This window comes from Oryx dammah, unplaced genomic scaffold, assembly GCF_014754425.2.
Source record: "Oryx dammah isolate SB20612 unplaced genomic scaffold, SCBI_Odam_1.1 HiC_scaffold_23, whole genome shotgun sequence".
In the NCBI taxonomy this organism is placed as follows: domain Eukaryota; kingdom Metazoa; phylum Chordata; class Mammalia; order Artiodactyla; family Bovidae; genus Oryx; species Oryx dammah.
Genome location: NW_024070207.1, coordinates 82,528,437 through 82,547,203, shown reverse-complemented (window position 1 = coordinate 82,547,203; position 18,767 = coordinate 82,528,437). Strand labels below are relative to the sequence as shown.

At 38.3% G+C, this 18,767-nt stretch overlaps 1 protein-coding gene across 7 annotated transcripts in view; it reads left to right on the top strand.

The window, feature by feature from the left end:
* HUWE1 (HECT, UBA and WWE domain containing E3 ubiquitin protein ligase 1) overlaps positions 1-18,767 on the top strand; it is a 154,064-nt gene that overhangs the window by 83,428 nt on the left and 51,869 nt on the right. For all 7 annotated transcript variants that reach the window (XM_040266005.1, XM_040266002.1, XM_040266003.1 and 4 more), the window contains 9 exons: positions 4,699-4,756; positions 5,749-5,925; positions 9,342-9,587; positions 10,663-10,796; positions 11,771-11,865; positions 14,104-14,295; positions 16,776-16,992; positions 17,398-17,520; positions 18,321-18,558. In XM_040266005.1, coding sequence (XP_040121939.1) covers positions 4,699-4,756; positions 5,749-5,925; positions 9,342-9,587; positions 10,663-10,796; positions 11,771-11,865; positions 14,104-14,295; positions 16,776-16,992; positions 17,398-17,520; positions 18,321-18,558 — 1,480 coding nt within the window. The remainder of the gene's footprint in view (positions 1-4,698; positions 4,757-5,748; positions 5,926-9,341; positions 9,588-10,662; positions 10,797-11,770; positions 11,866-14,103; positions 14,296-16,775; positions 16,993-17,397; positions 17,521-18,320; positions 18,559-18,767) is intronic.

Genomic DNA, 18,767 nt, shown 5'->3' with positions numbered 1-18,767 from the left:
TTTATTTAGTGGTTAATAGAATGAATCAAGAGTATCAGATTAGAGGGCTTCCTTGGTCGCTCCGTGGTAAAGAATCTGCCTACCAATGTGAGACACAGGTTTGATCCCTGATACAGGAAGATCCCACATGCCACGGAGCAACCAAGCCCGTGTGCCACAACTATTGAGCCTGTGTTCTAGACCCGGGGAGTCACAACTACTGAAGCCCATGCACCTTAATGCCCAGGCTCTGCTAATCTAAGAATCTCACAAATATTGATACCTGTATACTTTTCCAGTTCTGCCACCTTCACAAGCTTCATTGGGGTCATATGAGGATTATTAGGGCTGAGAGAGAATGCAAAAGACTACCTAAACTCAACTTACATTTTGAAAACCACTATCTATATTAAAGGCAAGTTCTTTTTTAAAAAAATTTATTTATTTTAATTGGAGGCTAATTAACTTACAATATTGTAGTGTTTTTGCCATACATTGACATGAATCAGCCATGGGTGTACATGTGTTCCCTATCCTGAAACCCCCTCCACCTCCCTCCCCATCCCATCCCTCAGGGTCATCCCAGTGCACCAGCCCTGAGCACCCTGTCTCATGCGTCGAACTGGACTGGCAATCTATTTCACATATGATACTATACATGTTTCAATGCTATTCTCTCAAATCATCCCACCCTTGCCTTCCACAGAGTCCAAAAGTGTGTTCTTTACATCTGTGTCTCTTTTGCTGTCTCACATATAGGGTCATCATTACCATCTTTCTAAATTCCATCTACATGCGTTAAAATACTGTATTAGTGTTTTCCTTTCTGACTTCACTCTGTATAATAGGCTCCAGTTTCATCCACCTCATTAGAACTGATTCAAATGCATTCTTTTTAATAGCTGAGTAATATTCCATGGTGTATTTGTACCACAGCTTTCTTATCCATTCATCTGCTGATGGACATCTAGGTTGCTTCTATGGCCTGGCTATTATAAACAGTGCTGCGATGAACATTGGGGTACAGTGTCTCTTTCAATTCTGGTTTCCTCAGTGTGTATCCCCAGCAGTGGGATTGCTGGGCCGTATGGCAGTACCATTTCCAGTTTTTTTAAGGAATCTCAACACTGTTCTCCATAGTGGCTGTACTACTTTGCATTCGCACCAACAGTAAAAGAGGGTTCCCTTTTCTCCACACCCTCTCCAGGCATTTGTTGTTTGTAAGCTTTTTGATAGCAGCCATTCTGACTGGCGTGAGATGGTACCTCATTGTGGTTTTGATTTGCATTTCTCTGATAATGAGTGATGTTGAACATCTTTTCATGTGTTTGTTAGCCATCTGTATGTCTTCTTTGGATAAATGTCTGTTTAGTTCTTTGGCCCATTTTTTGATTGGGTCGTTTATTTTTCTGGAATTGAGCTGCAGGAGCTGCTTGTATATTTTTTAGATTACTTCTTTGTCAGTTGCTTCATTTGCTATTATTTTCTCCCATTCTGAAGGCTGTCTTTTCACTTTGCTTATACTTTCTTTTGTTGTGCAAAAGCTTTTAAGTTTAATTAGGTCCCATTTGTTTATTTTTATAAAGGCAAATTATTTTATCTCCCTATCCCAGATAGTTATCATGGTAGAAAAATTTGCAGTGTGTGCCACCCCCTCCTCAAAAGTATTGTTTGTATCCCTCCCCCACCCTATGCAAAATTCTGCAGTGAAACCCCAGATAAAGTCTTGTCTCCCATGCCCCCATCTGTTTTCCAATGCCTTAAATGATAGGTAATTTTTTTCCATTAATTAATTTTGCATTTCCTATTTCCCTGCCTTAAAATGAGGCAGCTGCCTATCTTACTTCTGTCATTCATAGAACAAGTTTGCCTGTTCTAGAACATATAAATAGAATAAACGGAGTCTTACATGTATATCATACCCCAATGTATATACTTTGTTATTTTTGGCTTTTGTTGCATAGTGTGGTTTTGAGATTCATCCGTGTTGTCTATCAGTATGTTGTTTTTGTTGCTGAGCAGTATTGCATTGTATGAATATACTGCAGCATTTATCAATTTGCCTGTTGATAAACTTTCAAGTTTTCAGTTTTTTTCCAGACTAAGATAGTGTTCTTTTCCCTTGTTGTTGTTGTTGTTTCACTGAAATCAGCAGTATTTGAAAAAAGTGATTGTATTTGATCTTGAGACACATGGTTTGTGCTAGAAATCTGGAATGAGGAAACTTAGGCACTACAATCTACCCCAAATACATGGAGCTCTGTTCTACATTCAAAGACATTCACCACAAGTAGTACTAAATACTTATTTGTTGGCCTCTTTCTTCTGCCTTCTAAATTGAGCTCAGCAAAACTGACATTGCTAGGGGTGAATATACTTGTCAGTAAGTAACCAAGCTTTTCAGTTGGGCACCATGGTTTATTTTTGTGATTGATTCCATTTATTTTGCCTAACTTAAACACCTACCCTGAACAACTTGAAAGAAATGGGTTATATAAATCCATGTGCCCTTTGAAACTTGAATGAAAACTGTTTGAGTTTAAAGGCATCAAATGCAGAGAAGCAGTTCCCTGAATTGTGGCCCGCTGCTGCTGCTAAGTCGCTCAATCGTGTCCGACTCAGTGACCCCATGGACTGCAGCCTACCAGGCTCCTCCGTCCTTGGGATTTTCCAGGCAAGAGTACTGGAGTGGGTTGCCATTGCCTTCTCTGTGTGGCACACTGGAAGGGCTCTTTTTGCCAAAGGTAGCGGTGTCTCCTCAGAAGTGGGAAGAAAGACCTGATTTTCCTACCCACCCATCTGCTCCCTCCCCACAAAAAGCCAAAACATGACATCTCTTGTCCTGTACCTGTGTACTATGACACTCAATTGGAATCCTCTACATCTGATTACGGGCTCCAGCATCCTAAATACACATGTAAAATTAAATTTGGGAATGTTTGTTTTGGAGAAAGGGGAGAAGCAGAAGTTTTTAGTTTGACAGTTAAGGTAAATTATTTCGTTCATTATAGGAATGCAGTCTTTCTTTGTTTCAAAGATGCCCTGGGTCAAAGTTTTATATGAGTTTAGGATTTCCTTAAAACCAGTTAGTAGGGGGATTTCTGAGTTGATCATTTTTACTATTCCTATATGATGTCCTGAACCTGGAAGGCAAAAAGTTGACTATAGGGAGCAAAGTAGTTACTGAACAGGTTTGTTCTTGGAGTTTAAGAACCACTGTTGGTATGTTTTCTCTGTTCTCTCCAGTTTCCATCTAGCAAGTGGAGAAAGTACCTAAGTCCCATTTCATGATAGTTACTTTGGCTCTTTACCTTTTATTTGGCTTTTGCAAAGGGGCAGGTATCTCCCTGGGCTAGAGCCACACCTATAATTCTTAGTTATAGAGATTCTCTCCCAAGAAGGTGCACTTAGGCTGGGATGGTGTATAACTGGTGTAAGTAGCAGTGGTTCTGAGGAGGAGGTTTATAGTCAGAGAATGGTTTGCAGTCTTCCCAGGGAATCCTTTCATTCCTGGCATATATATAGGTCCTCCCTTTGTACAAAGTTCTTCCCCAGATTCTTCATTGAGCATGTTCACAGCATCCTACCCAAGGTCTCTCTATCTCTGGATATTTTAGCTCTAAAGCCATTCATCATGCCTCTCCACTCTCTTTGCCTAGTCTCCATTTTGCTGCCAAATATCCTTATGCCTGGCAAATCTTTGTGCACATTTTGTCTTGCTCAGAGGTGAAAATTACTAGTTTCTTGCCAATTTTTCTGCCTTCTCCCCCTACCTTTCCCTTCTTCTGTCTCTGCCCTTTTCTCCCAAAGCCTATGTCCAAAATTTTCCTTATTTGCCTCAAGTTTTGTCCTTTCCTAGGGTTTATCTTTTAGATTTTGTTTTAGTTTGTGGGGTTTTTTCCCTCTGTTTATTTCTTAACAAAAGCCAAGATGGGCTAAAGACTGCATTTTCTGCAGCTGTGGCATTATTGCAGCCTTCTTATCTTCAGTGCATCATTGAAGCATCTGAAGCAAAAGGACATCATCACAATCTGTGGATAGTTCTGTGGAACAATCTGTGGAAAAGGCAGCCTTGGGTGTAGCCTCCATCTTGGACTAACTTCATCTGTTCTGGATGATTGATAAATCTAAGCATGGAATCTTGACTAAAATTAAATTCCATTTCCAGTCTTTATAACTTTAAATTTGATGTAAGAACATGTTAAGATGTTTGTGTATTGTTTTCTTTCTAGTGCCTTTCTTCAAGCAAATATTCAAATAGTCTCTTAATTGACCTTGCTTATTTTTAATATTTTCATATTGATGAATTCCTCTTAGAGTAGTTTGCCTAATTTAGAAGTTTCTTTTGAGATACGTACAAATGCTGTGTTTGTGAAAGCTTGGTTTTTCCTTTTGTGCTCTCAACCTACTCAGGCTAGGAGACCTACCTTCAGAATTGATTTCACCTCTTTTCCTTTTTTTCTGGGCTGTATACTGAAGGATATGTCTTAACTGAGAAAAACCTAGAATTTCATTATTTCCTTTTCTTTGTTGGGAAGATCCCTTGGAGAAGGAAATGGCAATCCACTCCAGTACTATTGCCTGGAAAATCCCATGGACAGAGGAGCCTGGTAGGCTACAGTCCATGGGGTCGCAAAGAGTCGGACACGACTGAGACTCACTTTCACTTTCACTGGTATTGTGAATTTCTGTGTAACTCACTCTTTTCTCCCTTAACAGGGTTGTTGGTACAGAGGAGCGTATTCCTATTCCCCTCATGGATTACATCCTTAATGTGGTAAGATTAACGGTAGGGCAAACTGAGTAAAGATGTGTGTTTTTCTGGAAAATGTGTGGGGTTACCAAATAATCTGATGACTTAAAACTGGGGCCCTTAAACTTCAGAGCAGTGGGAAAAGATGTACAAAGCTTGTTCTGTGAGATTGATTTGCCAAACTTAGCTAGCAATCCCTTTTTTGAAAAGTCCCAGTTTTCTATTCATCTCCCTTGGGAATCCAAACAGAAGGACAGTGGGCTTTGTTAGGCCAATCTAGTATTATGTTCTTATGAATGTGTCCCAACATATTTTTTTCCCACTACTGGCCATTTTTCTCATTAACTGCTTTCTCTTTTACCAAAACAAGAAAAATTTAATGTGGTGTTTTCTTTTAACTTCTGTGTGTCTCACAGGAAAATGAGTTTGAATTTTCCCAGAATTATCTGTAAGGGGAAGCCCACTTAGCATTTGTTCTAGCCCAGTAAGCACTTCCAGACAACGTGTCCAAAGATGGTTTCTCTTTTGGCTGTGTGTTTGTTGGCCATATTTTGCTTTCTTACCCTTACAAAGTGCTTTGTTTGGTCTGAATCAGTGTTCCAGGATTCTAAGTTTCATTTGGATTATGAGCACATTTGAAGGAAAGTATCTATGATGTTTACTTCCAGGGAGAGGTAACACATTATCATGCAAGAAGCACTAAACAAGCAAATTAAGAGATTAAACCTGATTCTGTCACTAATTCATGGTGTGGCCATGTACAAGTCATTTAGCCTCTCTGTGCTCTCAAATTATGTGACTTTAGGTATAGCTGAAAAGATAGATTGGGAAGAAGTTATAATTACTCTTTATTTTCTGAATGTTTAGGTTTCATATAGTATGCCTATCCCTTTTTACCTGATTATCCTAGAAAATACTGATTTCATGACTATAAGATTACCCCTATCCTTATTCCAAGCTAGCATTTTAGTTCCAAGTGTCAGGCTCTAACTTCTTTTAAAATTTTCATTACCCAGATGAAATTTGTGGAATCTATTCTGAGCAACAATACAACTGATGACCACTGCCAGGAATTTGTGAATCAGAAAGGACTCTTGCCTTTGGTTACCATTTTGGGTCTTCCCAATCTGCCCATTGACTTTCCCACATCTGCAGCCTGTCAGGCTGTTGCAGGTGTCTGCAAATCCATATTGGTAAGAAGCATCTGACCAAATATTTTCATTTCTTTTAGAAATCAATTTTGCAATACTTCTATATACATGTTTTTACCATGGTCTCCCCTTCAACTAAAACATAATGAAGAAATTTGTGTTTATGTACTGCAAGTGGATTTTGTGACTAATAGTGTGCCATGTTATTTCTCATTGAAAAGTCAAGTGTTCTTCTTCCTGAGTTTGGTATATAATTCTAACATAAGAGTTTTTTGGAAGGGAAAATGTATCTCCAAGAAAGCTTTGGAGGTGGGTTTTAACACAATCTTGTACTGTTTCACCATGTATTTTTTTTTCCTTTGGCAGGCTTGATAGTTGTGTATTTTAAGCATGGTTGATCTGTAGTTCATTGCTCGAATTTTGCCCGAAAAATGAAGTTGCTTTAAATAGTGGTAAAATAGACATAACATGATAATTACCAGTTTAGCCATTTCTAAGTGTGTATAGTTTAACAGTGTTTAATACATCACATTGTTGTGAAAACCATCTCCAGAACTCTCTTCATCTTGCAAAACTAAAACTCTACACTTCAGGCAGCTTTCAATTCCCTTCCCCCTGTCAGACCCTGGTAACCATCATTCTACTTTCTGTCTTGAATTTTGACTATTCTAGGTATGTCATGTAATTTGAATTCATAAGGTATTTTTCTTTGTATAACTAGTTTAATTTGCTTAGCATAATGTTCTCAAGATTCATCCATGTTGTAGCATATGTCATAATTTTCTTTTGCTTTTAAGGCTGAATAATAGTCCAGTGTATATATAAACTGCATTTTGTTATTGATAGACATTTTTAGTTGCTTCCCTTTATGAATGGTGCTGCTACAAACGTGGATGTGTCCTCCAGACTCTGTTTGTATATATTGAAACACTTAAGATCTACTCTCTTAATAAATTTCTGATATATAACATAGTATTTTTATATATTATATATATATATAATTAGCTAATTATAGTTACCACATTATACATTAGATCCCCAGAATTTATTCATCTTATAACTGAATGTTTCTACCCTTTGACCAGCATCTCCACAACATCCCCCAGCCCCTGACAATCACCATTCTACTCTCTGGTTCTGAGTTTGACTTTAAAGTGAGATCATACCTGAGACACTGCTTTCAGTTTTTTGGTTATCTACCCAGATGTAGGATTTGCTAGATCATTTGGTAGTTCTGTTTTTAATTTTTTGAGAAACTATTATCCACAGCAACGACACCATTTCACATTCCAACCAACAAATTCTCTGCATCCTCACCAACTCTTGTTATTTTACAGTTTTTTGATACTAGCCAACCTAATGAGTATGGAATGAAATCTCATGGTTTTGATTTGCATTTCTCTGTTGTTTAGCAATGTTGAGCATCTTTCATGTGCCTGTTGGCCACATGTCTTCTTTGGAAAAATGTCTGTTCAGGTCCTTTTCCCAAACAGTATGTTTTTTTCCCAAAAAACAGTACATTTTATTTGACAACAGACTCCACAGTTTGTCTCAGTTGTGACATATGTAGATGGCTTTAGATTATTTTTTGGTGGTCACCCATACTGAACAAGATTTTTCAATCTTCAAAACAACCAAGACTCAAAGAGATTGTGCTTTTCACTTCAGTTCACAAGTGAACTGTGTCCTCCATTTATTGAATTATTTTTGGTGTAGATTTCCCTTTGAGTAAAAGGGTAGAGATGAAGCCACTCCCCAATCTCAAAGAAATAGGGTGTTGCCGGCTGGTATTTTTCAGCAGGCTGACACATCTGTGTATTTCTTGTCTAATTCTTCTTGTTGGCCTGGAACAGCTCTTCACATTTTCTCTAGATAGCCTAGCACTTTTTCCCCCTTGTTGCCTGATGGTTTCTTTCTCTCATAAGCCTAGAGCTTCTAAGGATAAGGCAGAGCCCATTTTTCAGTCGGGTTTATTTTTTGTTGAGTTACAGGAGTTCTTAATATATTCTGGATATTAATTCCTCATCATAAATGATTTGTAGATTGTTTTCTCCCATTCCATGAGTTGCTTTTCACTCTGTTGATAGTGTCATTTGATGGGAAAAAAGGTTTTAATTTTGATGAAGTCCCAGTTTGATTTTTGTGGGGGTTTTTTGTTGTGTTGTTTTTGCTCTTTACTTTCATTGCACATGCTTTTGGTGTTTTACCTAAGAAATCACTGTTAAATTCAGTGTCGTGCAGCTTTTGTCCTATGGCTTTTTCTAGGTGTTTTATAGTTTTAGCTCTTATATTTAGGTCTTTGATCTGTTTTGAGTTGATTTTTTTATATGATATAAGGTAACAGTCAACTTCATTCTTTTGCATGTGAGTATCCAGTTTTCCCAACACTATTTGTTGAAAAGATTGTCCTTTCCCTATTACACCCTTGTCTTGGTAACCTTGTCAAAAATCATTTGACCATGTATGCAAGGGTTTATTTGAGAACTCTCTAATCATTGGTGTTGATGTCTGTCTGTCTTTATGCAAGTACTGCAGTGTAAGATAGTTATATCTATTTGGGATCCCTAGAGATTCTGTATGAATTTTAAGAGAGATTTGTTTGTTTCTGAAAACAAAAGCCATTGGGATTTTTGTAGGAATTGGATTAAATCTTTGACATTTCTTTGTTAGCTGAGTTGTGCAATAAGTAATTTCTCCTAAAAATCAGAAATCCAATTTCTTGAGTACTTGGAAAGATCCATAATTGTGACATTTGCATTTAATATTTTATTTTGCTTTTCTCTTTGCAAATATTTAATTCAGTGCTATTCATAAGAGACAGAGGAAAGGAGGCTGCTCCATGTTTATTGTACCTTTAAGATACTGTGAGGTTGGATAGATTTATTTAAAGCCATAGGAAAGATACATAAGCTCTCCTATTTGAATGGTAAGTGATAGTGTTCACTGTCAAGATTTTTCTTCAGACTCAAAAAAAATTTACAAGGGCCATATAATCCTTGAGTTGTCTCCAAAATAAGAAAATGCCTAGCTAATGCCTATCCTAGACTTGTCTCTCTTACTGTGGTAAGAAAAAAAACACATTTGTAACAATGGTTCATTTCCATGCTTTGAAACCTTACCTAATATTGCTCCCTGTTGTGCAAAATTTGGAATTAATTTTACAGCATGGAGTCCTTGCTATAACAGTATTCCAGTTTGGCCATCACAGTCATTTAAATTTGATTGACTTACCACATTTGAAAGCCTCTCATTTAAGAGAAGTGATGTGCTGCTCTAAAAGGAGGTGTTTAGGTATGTCATACGTGCATTCATATTTTGGCTCCACCATTTACCAGGTGAGAGACCATGGCCAGGTCTAAAATTTGTGAGTCTTATCTTCCACTTCTTTCATTGTGATTATTAAGATATATGCATATGAAGTTTATTGTACATTAATGCTTTAATTATTATTATTTCAGACACTGTCACATGAACCCAAAGTCCTCCAGGAAGGTCTCCTTCAGTTGGACTCCATTCTTTCCTCCTTGGAGCCCTTACACCGCCCAATAGAATCCCCCGGGGGCTCAGTGTTGTTGCGAGAACTGGCTTGTGCTGGCAATGTTGCTGATGCTACCCTCTCAGCTCAAGCCACACCTCTACTACATGCACTCACTGCTGCCCACGCTTACATCATGATGTTTGTTCATACTTGCAGGGTTGGACAGGTAAGAATTATCTTAAGGGTGAACATGTTGGTTTAAAGTCCATAAAATACCTAGGGCATATACCTGGCATCTTAGTGTACTTAGAAGCAGTTCTCCCTAGGCTGACAGGTGAGTTCTTTTGGGTTGGGTGGGTGATTTAAGGTTTATGCTTCAAGTTGCTGTCTAGTTTCACTTTCCCTTAGTATTTTTTTAATTGGAAATAAGGTGACAATATAACTTGTTTCATGAACTGGACCTTCTTGAGAGTAAAAGAGATTGAGATAAATACAGGCATTAATAGGTCTATAGCCTTCATATAGGCCTTGGGGATGTATAATCACCCCTCTTAGCAATCAAGCCTCAATTGGGTGCTCATCTGGTCTTATTACTTCCTAATCTTTCTACAAATGCATGTAGACTTGATAATAAGATAGCAACAAGGAAATTTGGCCACAGAACTTTTTAAGTCAATGGTAATTAACAGATTACTAACGATTTCCTAAATATCAACCTCTATGTTTGCACTCCATGTGAGGCTCCTCTTGTGCTTCCAGAAAGTTGAGGTTGTGAGAGGTTGTTTTTTTGAGTGTTCTCAGTATTGCTACCTTTAATTGTCAATCTAAAGATTAATGGTGCATTTTTAGCTGGCCTATTTCATGCTGTTGAACAGGAGTGTGTTCTTTGAACAAATATAACTGGAAAGCACAAACTATCTAGAAAGTAATTAAATTATACAACAAAACTTTATGGGTTTATTTATTTATTGAAATAAATGGGAAATAACAAGTCCCTTCTCCATCTAAAAAATTTGGAAGCTGTCTGTGAATCTGTAAAACTGTTTCTTTGATTTAGAAAAATGGAGTTGCCTATGACTCCTGTTTTTCGTCTTACAAAAAAACAATGAGATCTTAAAGATAGATTGTAAATATTAAAAGAGAATACCTGTGATCTTCAGTGTGGAAATTTTGATGAAGCTGATAGCTCTGAGAATAATGAGGAAGGAAAAATAGAATCCCTTATCGTTTTAAATAGCTGGAAGTTCATTTTGATCGTTCAGAGGGCATGCCAAAGATCACCTTTTTCACCTTGGTTACAGAGTGAAATTCGTTCCATCTCCATAAACCAGTGGGGCTCTCAGTTGGGTCTGAGTGTTCTGAGCAAGCTGAGCCAGTTATACTGTTCCCTGGTATGGGAAAGCACTGTCCTCCTCTCCCTCTGTACCCCAAACAGGTAAGGGAATGAATAGTCATCTCTTTTATTATCTGTGTTGTCTTTCCCAACAGAGAAACTAAACTTAGTGAGCCTGGAGGATTGCTTTGGTTAAGGATAGAAAGGTAAAGAGTTCAGAGGCTTTCTTGACTGTCTTAGTTCATTCAGGCTGCTATAACAAAATCCACAAATTGGGTTTTTATAAACGATAGAAATTTATTGCTCAGAGTTTTGGCAGCTAGAAGTCTGCGTGGTTAGGTGAGGGCTCTCTTCCACATTGTAGACTTCTCATTGTATCCTCACATGGTGGAAAGGACTCACATGGTGGAATCTCTGCGGAGCCTCTTTTTATAAGGGCTTTGTCCCATTCATGAGGGTTCTACTCTTAAGCACCTATCAAATGATGACTCAGATGGTAAAGAATCTGCCTGCAGTACAAGAGACCCAGGTTTGATCCATGGGTCAGGAAGATCCCCTAGAGAAAGGAATGGTTACCCACTCGAGTATTCTTGCCTGGAGAATTCCATGGACAAAGGAGCCTGGCAGGCTACTACATTCCATGGGGTCACAAAGAGTCGGACACAACTGAGTGACTAATATGCACAGAGACCTTACTACTAATACCATCATCTTGTGGGGCATTAGGATTTTAACATTTGAATTTTGAGGAGACACAAGCATTTAACCAGTAGCATTGTCCTTCCTACTTACCAGCCAGAGGGCTTGCTTACAAATGTGTTGTGCATCTTTGATATGATATCCCAATTATGCTGTGTCAGCTTGGTGGGTGTTTACAATTCGGTCCTGTTGTTAGACAGGTCTAAAGAGTTGAGATAGAAACCAAACCTCAGGAATTCCATCATTGCAGATATTTTATTAGGTTAACTTACCTGCTGTAGGAAGGGAATGGTGTCAGTTAAGCAGGTCAGAGACCAAGCACAACATAAAAAATGAGTTATCAGAAGTTTTATTGCTCACTGTTTCTCTTCTTGCAGCTTGCCATCTGGGTGTGAATTTGGCCAGGCAGACATGCAGAAACTGGTTCCAAAGGATGAGAAGACAGGTACGACCCAGGGCGGAAAAAGATCAGGTAACTCCAAGAAACTTAAAATCTCAGCCATTAATTCTTTTAAGTTCTGTCTCAGTGTCTTCATAGGTTTATTGTGAAAATTTAGTTAGCTCTATCATCTGTAGTCTTCAGGCTTTTTCCCATTCATTAATTTTTAGTTATATATTTTAAACTATTTTCAGTTACTTTCTCTATAAGAAAAAATACATATCCACAGTGATAAAAATTAGAAAACATAGAAGAAGAATAACCGATATTTATACCACAGAAAATATTTTGAAAGTGTCTGCCTAATCCCTGAGGATATGTTTTATTAACATAGTTGTGATTGTCTTAGAGGTATTTTATAGATCTCTCTTCACTTAATATTAAGTGCTATGTAAAGGTACCATGAATTAACCATTCCCTATTAATATTCTAATGTAATGTTTTGAAAACTGAACATCTTTGTATATGTTTTTTTGCAAATGTTGAGGTTGATTCTTAGAAATTACTATAGGTTGAATGGAAAAAACTGAATTTTTAATTTTTATTAATTTAAATCTAACAAACTATTATTCTGTTCAGTTGTTGAAAGACTTTAAAGTTTGTTTGGAAAACTTGGGTGTATGAATTGGTTTTTTTCCCCTAGTAAATTGTATGAAATATAGATCAATTAAGGAAAATTCAATATCTGTATTAAGATGTACTGTAAGTTTGAAATAGATACCTTGCATAAAAATGTAAAATCTCATTAATTAACTTTTTAAGTGGTTAGTAGAAATTTTTAATTATCTATGTGGTTCACATTATATTTCTATTGCACAATGTCATTTTTGAAAATAGCTTTTATATTATATTAAAATAGAAGTTCCAAATTGCAATAAGCAGAAATTATACAATTTGGACTTTCCTGGTGGCTCAGTGGTAAAGAATCCACCTGCCAATGCAGGAGACATGGATTCAATCCCTGATTTGGGAAGATTCCACATGCTGTTAAGCAACTAAGCCCATGCGCTACAGCTACTGAGCCCATGAGCTACAACTACTAAGTCCACATGCTCTAGAGCTGGTGCATGGCAGCAAGAGAAGCCACTGCAGTAAGAATCTTGTTCTCCACAACTGAAGAAAAGCTTGCAACAGAGACCCACCAAGTGGAAAATAAATAAATAAAATTAGAAGAAGAAAAAAAATTATACAATCTTCTGACCCTAATGGAGCAAACCTAAAATTAATAAAAGCCGATTTTCTAGAAAGTTTTTTTCTCCTATACTCTGCATCAGGGAAAAAATAAATTTGATAAACTAAAGAGAATGGTGAGAGAGTTCTATAAATAAAAGCCTATTAACTATGCTTAAAAATTGTATTGAGATTACTAAAAATAGAGAAAATGCTAAGGAACTAATAAAGCAGACATAAGTTATGAAATAAGTAATGACATATGACAGCTAGTTATTGTATTGTGGGAGAATGGGACAGAATTAATAAGATATACACAAACTTCTGGCAAGGTTAATTTTGTAGAAATTTCTAACCAGAAGTTAGAATATCAAGTTTTGCCAAAGTGTACCAACTTTAACTCAAAAAATAATTTACTAAGAATCAGGAACAAAATTAGACTCTGGCAAAGAATTGCCTTGCATAACAATTTAGATATATTTTTCCCAGCAGTTTTCCACAAATTTAACAAGGATAACTCCATTTACACATACAGTTTTTCCAGAATATTACAAAGAAAACTTGGTGATATGTTTTATAGATTGCCTAATGTTGATTCTTAGATCTAAGAGCACACACGACCACCCCAAAGAAGACACATCTCAAATTCATATACAAAAATCTTAAATTCTAGGAAATATATTTCTCCAGTAGTGATCTATGATGTCTGATTTGAGTTTGTTAATGAGCTATAAAATTCTAGCAGGGTGTGTGCCTTGAGAGTGTGGGTCACCATGCACATTGTATTTTGTGCAAAGTTTCTGAGTCCTGCAGTATGCTTACAGTCTTCCAGGGTAGCCCTGGGTAAAGACTTTTTAACACACTCCCATTGGAAGATGGATGTCAGTATTACCTAGTTAGAAGGACTCCAAGGAAAGAAGCTTATCAGTACAGTTTTGTGCTTGGTTTTTGTTTTTTTTTTTTTTTTCCAGATTTAGGAAGTTGTGGCCATTAAAAGAGTAACAAGCACTATAGGTAGCTCTCTCTTGGGACTCTTCAGAACAGGGAACCAGTTAAGTCCTGGCTTACCATGGTCTTATTGCTCCCCTCTTATGGCTACAGATGGGGAACAGGATGGAACCACTGGAAGTATGGATGCTTCTACCCAGGGCTTGTTGGAAGGCATTGGGCTTGATGGTGACACACTGGCTCCTATGGAGACAGATGAACCTACTGCTTCGGACTCTAAGGGCAAATCTAAAATCACACCTGCCATGGCTGCCAGAATCAAGCAAATCAAGCCATTGTTGTCAGGTGAGTGATTTTCTTCCTTCTGTCTCTTTTAGAGCCCGGTATGGCTCTATTGTTTCCTTTTAAGGAAATTTTAAACTTGGTGGCTCATTTTCAGGTATCTGCTGTGTGACAGGCTCTGTACTAACTGTGAGGGAGACAGAGATGAGAGAGTGGCTTTCTGAAAGCCAAATCTACCCCTCCTTTTCTTTCTACTCTTCTGCTACTGCAAATGACCTCTGATCCTACCATTTCCCTGAAATGTCTCACCAAGGTATCTAACCTCCTTGTTGCTAAGTCCACTGGATACTCTTCAGTCTCCTCACTTTTCTGCAGCACAATGGTTGACCTACCACCTCTTTCTCAAAATACTCTTTTCTTGGCTTTTGTGATATTAAGCCCACCTGCCTTCCTGTTACCTGTCTGCCTACTGTATTCAAGGCTTCTCTTCCTTTCTCTGTCATTCAAATGTAGCTGGCAAGTAACACAGTTGATTTGTGTTTTAATAGTTACTTTGCCACCTCTGTGGAAACTACAGTAACATGATACAGGACTGCAGCCTACCAGGCTCCTCTGCCCATGGGGTTTTCCAGGCAAGAGTACTGGAGTGGGTTGCCATTGCCTTCTCTGAACATGATACAAGACCATATTAAAGATGTGCACTGGGGACCTCCCTGACGGTCCAGTGGTTGAGACTCCGTGCTTCCCCACTGTGGAGGGTGCAGGTTTGATCCCTGGTCAAGGAACTAGGATTCTGCATGCTGTGCAGTGCAGCACCCCCCCCCAAAAAAATGCACTGACATGTTTTCACCATCTTTCACCCCTTAATTTTTGGGGAACCTATTTTGTATGCCTACACCAATTTTGTATGTTTGCCACTTTCTGACCTCTTACTGTGAAGGAAAATGAGGACAACTGGGAATTGGGAGCTCTGCCCAAAGGAAAGCAAAACATGGCCTTTGGTGCTTCCATTTGTTATTTTAAACCCTGTTGAATTTTACATTCCATTCTAATTTGCTTAATTCTACTCCTTTGTTTTAATTTGAAAGTCTACTTCCACTTTCCCCAAATTGAAGGAAAATTGACCACCCAAGAAGATGCTGATGTTTACCTCTCCTTTCTTTGTTACACCTCTGAAACCTTTGAACATTCTGGGGTTTCTGTGTGGGCTCAGCCCATGCTTTTGATGTCTGTTTCTCTGTGCTTACTGGCCTTTTGTTTTTCTCTTTTATCCTTGCTGACTACTTTTGAGCCACTTTGCTGTCTATTCACTTGAAAGCAGTGGTGGAAAAGTAAAAATTTAATGTTTACATGCATTAGGCTTTCAAAGTCTGGGCACACCCAACCTCCAATCAGGTAGTGCAAGTATCTGTAGCCCTATTCCCTCATTATAATTGGAAGATCCTAATGTGGTTCGATTGGAAAAGGCAATGGCACCCCACTCCAGTACTCTTGCCTGGAAAATCCCATGGATGGAGGAGCCTGGAAGGCTGCAGTCCATGGGGTCACTGAGGGTCGGACACGACTGAGCGACTTCACTTTCACTTTTCACTTTCATGCATTGGAGAAAGAAATGGCAACCCACTCCAGTGTTCTTGCCTGGAGAATCCCAGGGACGGGGGAGCCTGGTGGGCTGCCGTCTATGGGGTCGCAGAGTCAGACACGACTGAAGTGACTTAGCAGTAATGTGGTTTGATTAGGAAGAAGGGCTTGTTCCTTTCTTAAGCTTTATATCTCAGAACTTACTGAGTTTGGGAGGGAGGGTATGATATGTGGCACCAATTCAAGTAGAGCCAATTTTTTCACAGTGGGTTCATATGTTTAGTTGCTAAGTTGTGTTCAACTTTTCTGCGACCCCATCCAGTCTCCTTTGTCCATGGGATTTCCCAGGCAATAGTACTGGAGTGGGCTGCCATTTCCTTCTCCAGGAGATCTTCCCAACCCAGGAATCGAACCCACTTCTCCTGCCTTGGCAAGCAGATTCTTTAGTACTGAACCACCAGAGAAGCCTGGGTTCATGTGCTCTGATTAAGAGATGCGCTCTGATTCAGACCTAGTCTTATCTCTGGATTGTGATGAAATGTTAAAAATACTGGGACAGCATTTTCATTTGTGATTTTAAGAGTAATAAATATTCACTGTAGAAAAGGTACAGAGAAATGTTTTAAGAAAAACAGAAAAATACCCATGTTTAGATATTTTTTCTTTTTCTATACATCTCCTTTTACATGTTTTATTTGGATTCTGCCTTTTTGGTTTGGCAGTATGTACCGAAAAGCCTCCTACAAAGATGAAAATTTGAAATACTTGTAATCTATGTAATACCGTATTAGATTTTTTAAGAAGGCCACTTTTTATATATGTAGAGACAAGTCCAGGTGTTTCATAGAATATTATGTGGGAGGAAATAGTCAGCCATTAAAATGTATTAGCAGTAATATAGCTGTTATAATGAAACCATTCTGGAAACACTGTACAGCCTTATTCTGACTTTTGGGTTCCAGCTTCCTCTAGATTAGGCAGAGCACTGGCTGAGCTGTTTGGACTCCTTGTTAAACTTTGTGTGGGGTCTCCTGTCCGCCAGAGAAGAAGCCATCATGCTGCCAGCACCACCACAGCACCAACACCTGCTGCTCGATCAACGGCCTCAGCCCTCACTAAGCTCCTCACAAAAGGCTTATCATGGCAGCCTCCACCATACACGCCTACTCCACGCTTCAGGTGAGGTTCTGCTTAAGATGCAAAATCTAATTGGTTCCTTCTCTACTTGAATGCAGAGTGAATCACTGAATTAGAGGACTTAGAGGTCCCTTGTTTTACCCTAAATGTACCCCAAATACAGTGTAAAGTACTTGTCTTGGTTCTACCTACTCTAAAATACAGAGATTTTTAAAAGTATTTATAATCAGACTGCATTTCAGTAACCTGGTGTTTAGTAGTAGGTGGAAACTGTCATCCTTTTTTGCCTTAGAAATTTTAATATCCAAACTAGTCACCCACTTGCATTCTAGTCAGTCAGTCACTTCAGTGCAGTATTAAATTTTACTCTTGGCTTCTATTTGAATTTCCCATTGTTTCTCTGGCTGCCCTAGAGAAGGTTAAATTTTTGCTTTTTCCCTCTTCCAGGCTGACTTTCTTCATCTGTTCAGTTGGTTTTACATCCCCAATGCTGTTTGATGAGAGGAAGTATCCCTACCACCTCATGCTGCAGAAATTTCTCTGCTCTGGAGGCCACAATGCCCTTTTTGAGTAAGGATCATGTTGCTTTACAGAGAAGCATTGTTTGGAGTTTGGTCTTTTCTATTTGCCTTAGCAGCCCACAACTTTCTAAGCCACCTATCCAGTGATGATGGGATACATAGAGACAGCCATTGGTTGTATCCTTTCATGGTTTAGGAACTAGTTGTATTTATGTCCATCTTCCTGGAGGGTAGGATTCAGCCTGTCCTTGGGCTGTCTTGTAACGGTCTCTGTTTTTTCTTCATTTGGATTGCCATGTCTTGTACATATTTTTCTAATAGACTTATCCTTTCCTACTATTTCTTTGAATATGATAATTTTTCTGCTGCTTTTGGTCAAAAGATTCGAAGTTTCACTTTCGTTTTTTGTTGTTGCCGTAGCTTTAAAAATAAGGCTGGAAATGGTATTGATTTTACCCTAAATATGTGTAACAAATTATCACTTTGTCCACCTTAAACTTACATATGTTATATGTCAATAATATATCAATAAAGCTGGAATAAAAACCCAAATAAAAGGTAAAGTGCTATATTCAGCATCTTGTAATAATTATTAGTGGAAAAGAATATGAAAAAGAATATATATATAACTGAATCATGTTGCTGTTTACCAGAAACTAACACAACATTGTAAATCAACTATACTACAATTTTTTGAAAAGGGTAAAGCTAATAAATGTTGGACAGACTAGAAGCAGTATCTCCAAGAAGAGAAACTGGGAAGCTTTTGAATATGTCCCTGTCTTTCTCCCCACCCCCAATCTAAAATACTAATATTCCATCTTCACATTTTCTCTTATTTGAATTTAGAACATTCAATTGGGCTCTGTCTATGGGAGGAAAAGTTCCTGTTGCTGAGGGATTAGAACATTCAGACTTACCTGATGGCACAGGAGAATTCCTAGATGCCTGGCTAATGCTGGTGGAGAAGATGGTAAATCCCACCACGGTGCTTGAATCTCCACATTCACTGCCTGCCAAATTGCCTGGAGGTGTTCAGAACTTTCCACAGTTCAGTGCCCTCCGCTTCCTGGTGGTAACTCAGAAGGTGAGTATTCAGCATTCTAAAACCAGGAGTAATTTCTCATGCCAACTAGGTAGCTCTTACTCTCTTTTGTCCTCCTTAGTGAAATAATTTGACTGGTGGAGAACCAGTGAATCCTACTCCCAGATAGGGCTGCCTTGCAGAATGGATTGCAGACCACTTGAAAATTTTCTGTGGTGTAAACCTTTGAACTGTAAACTCCAGATTGCAAC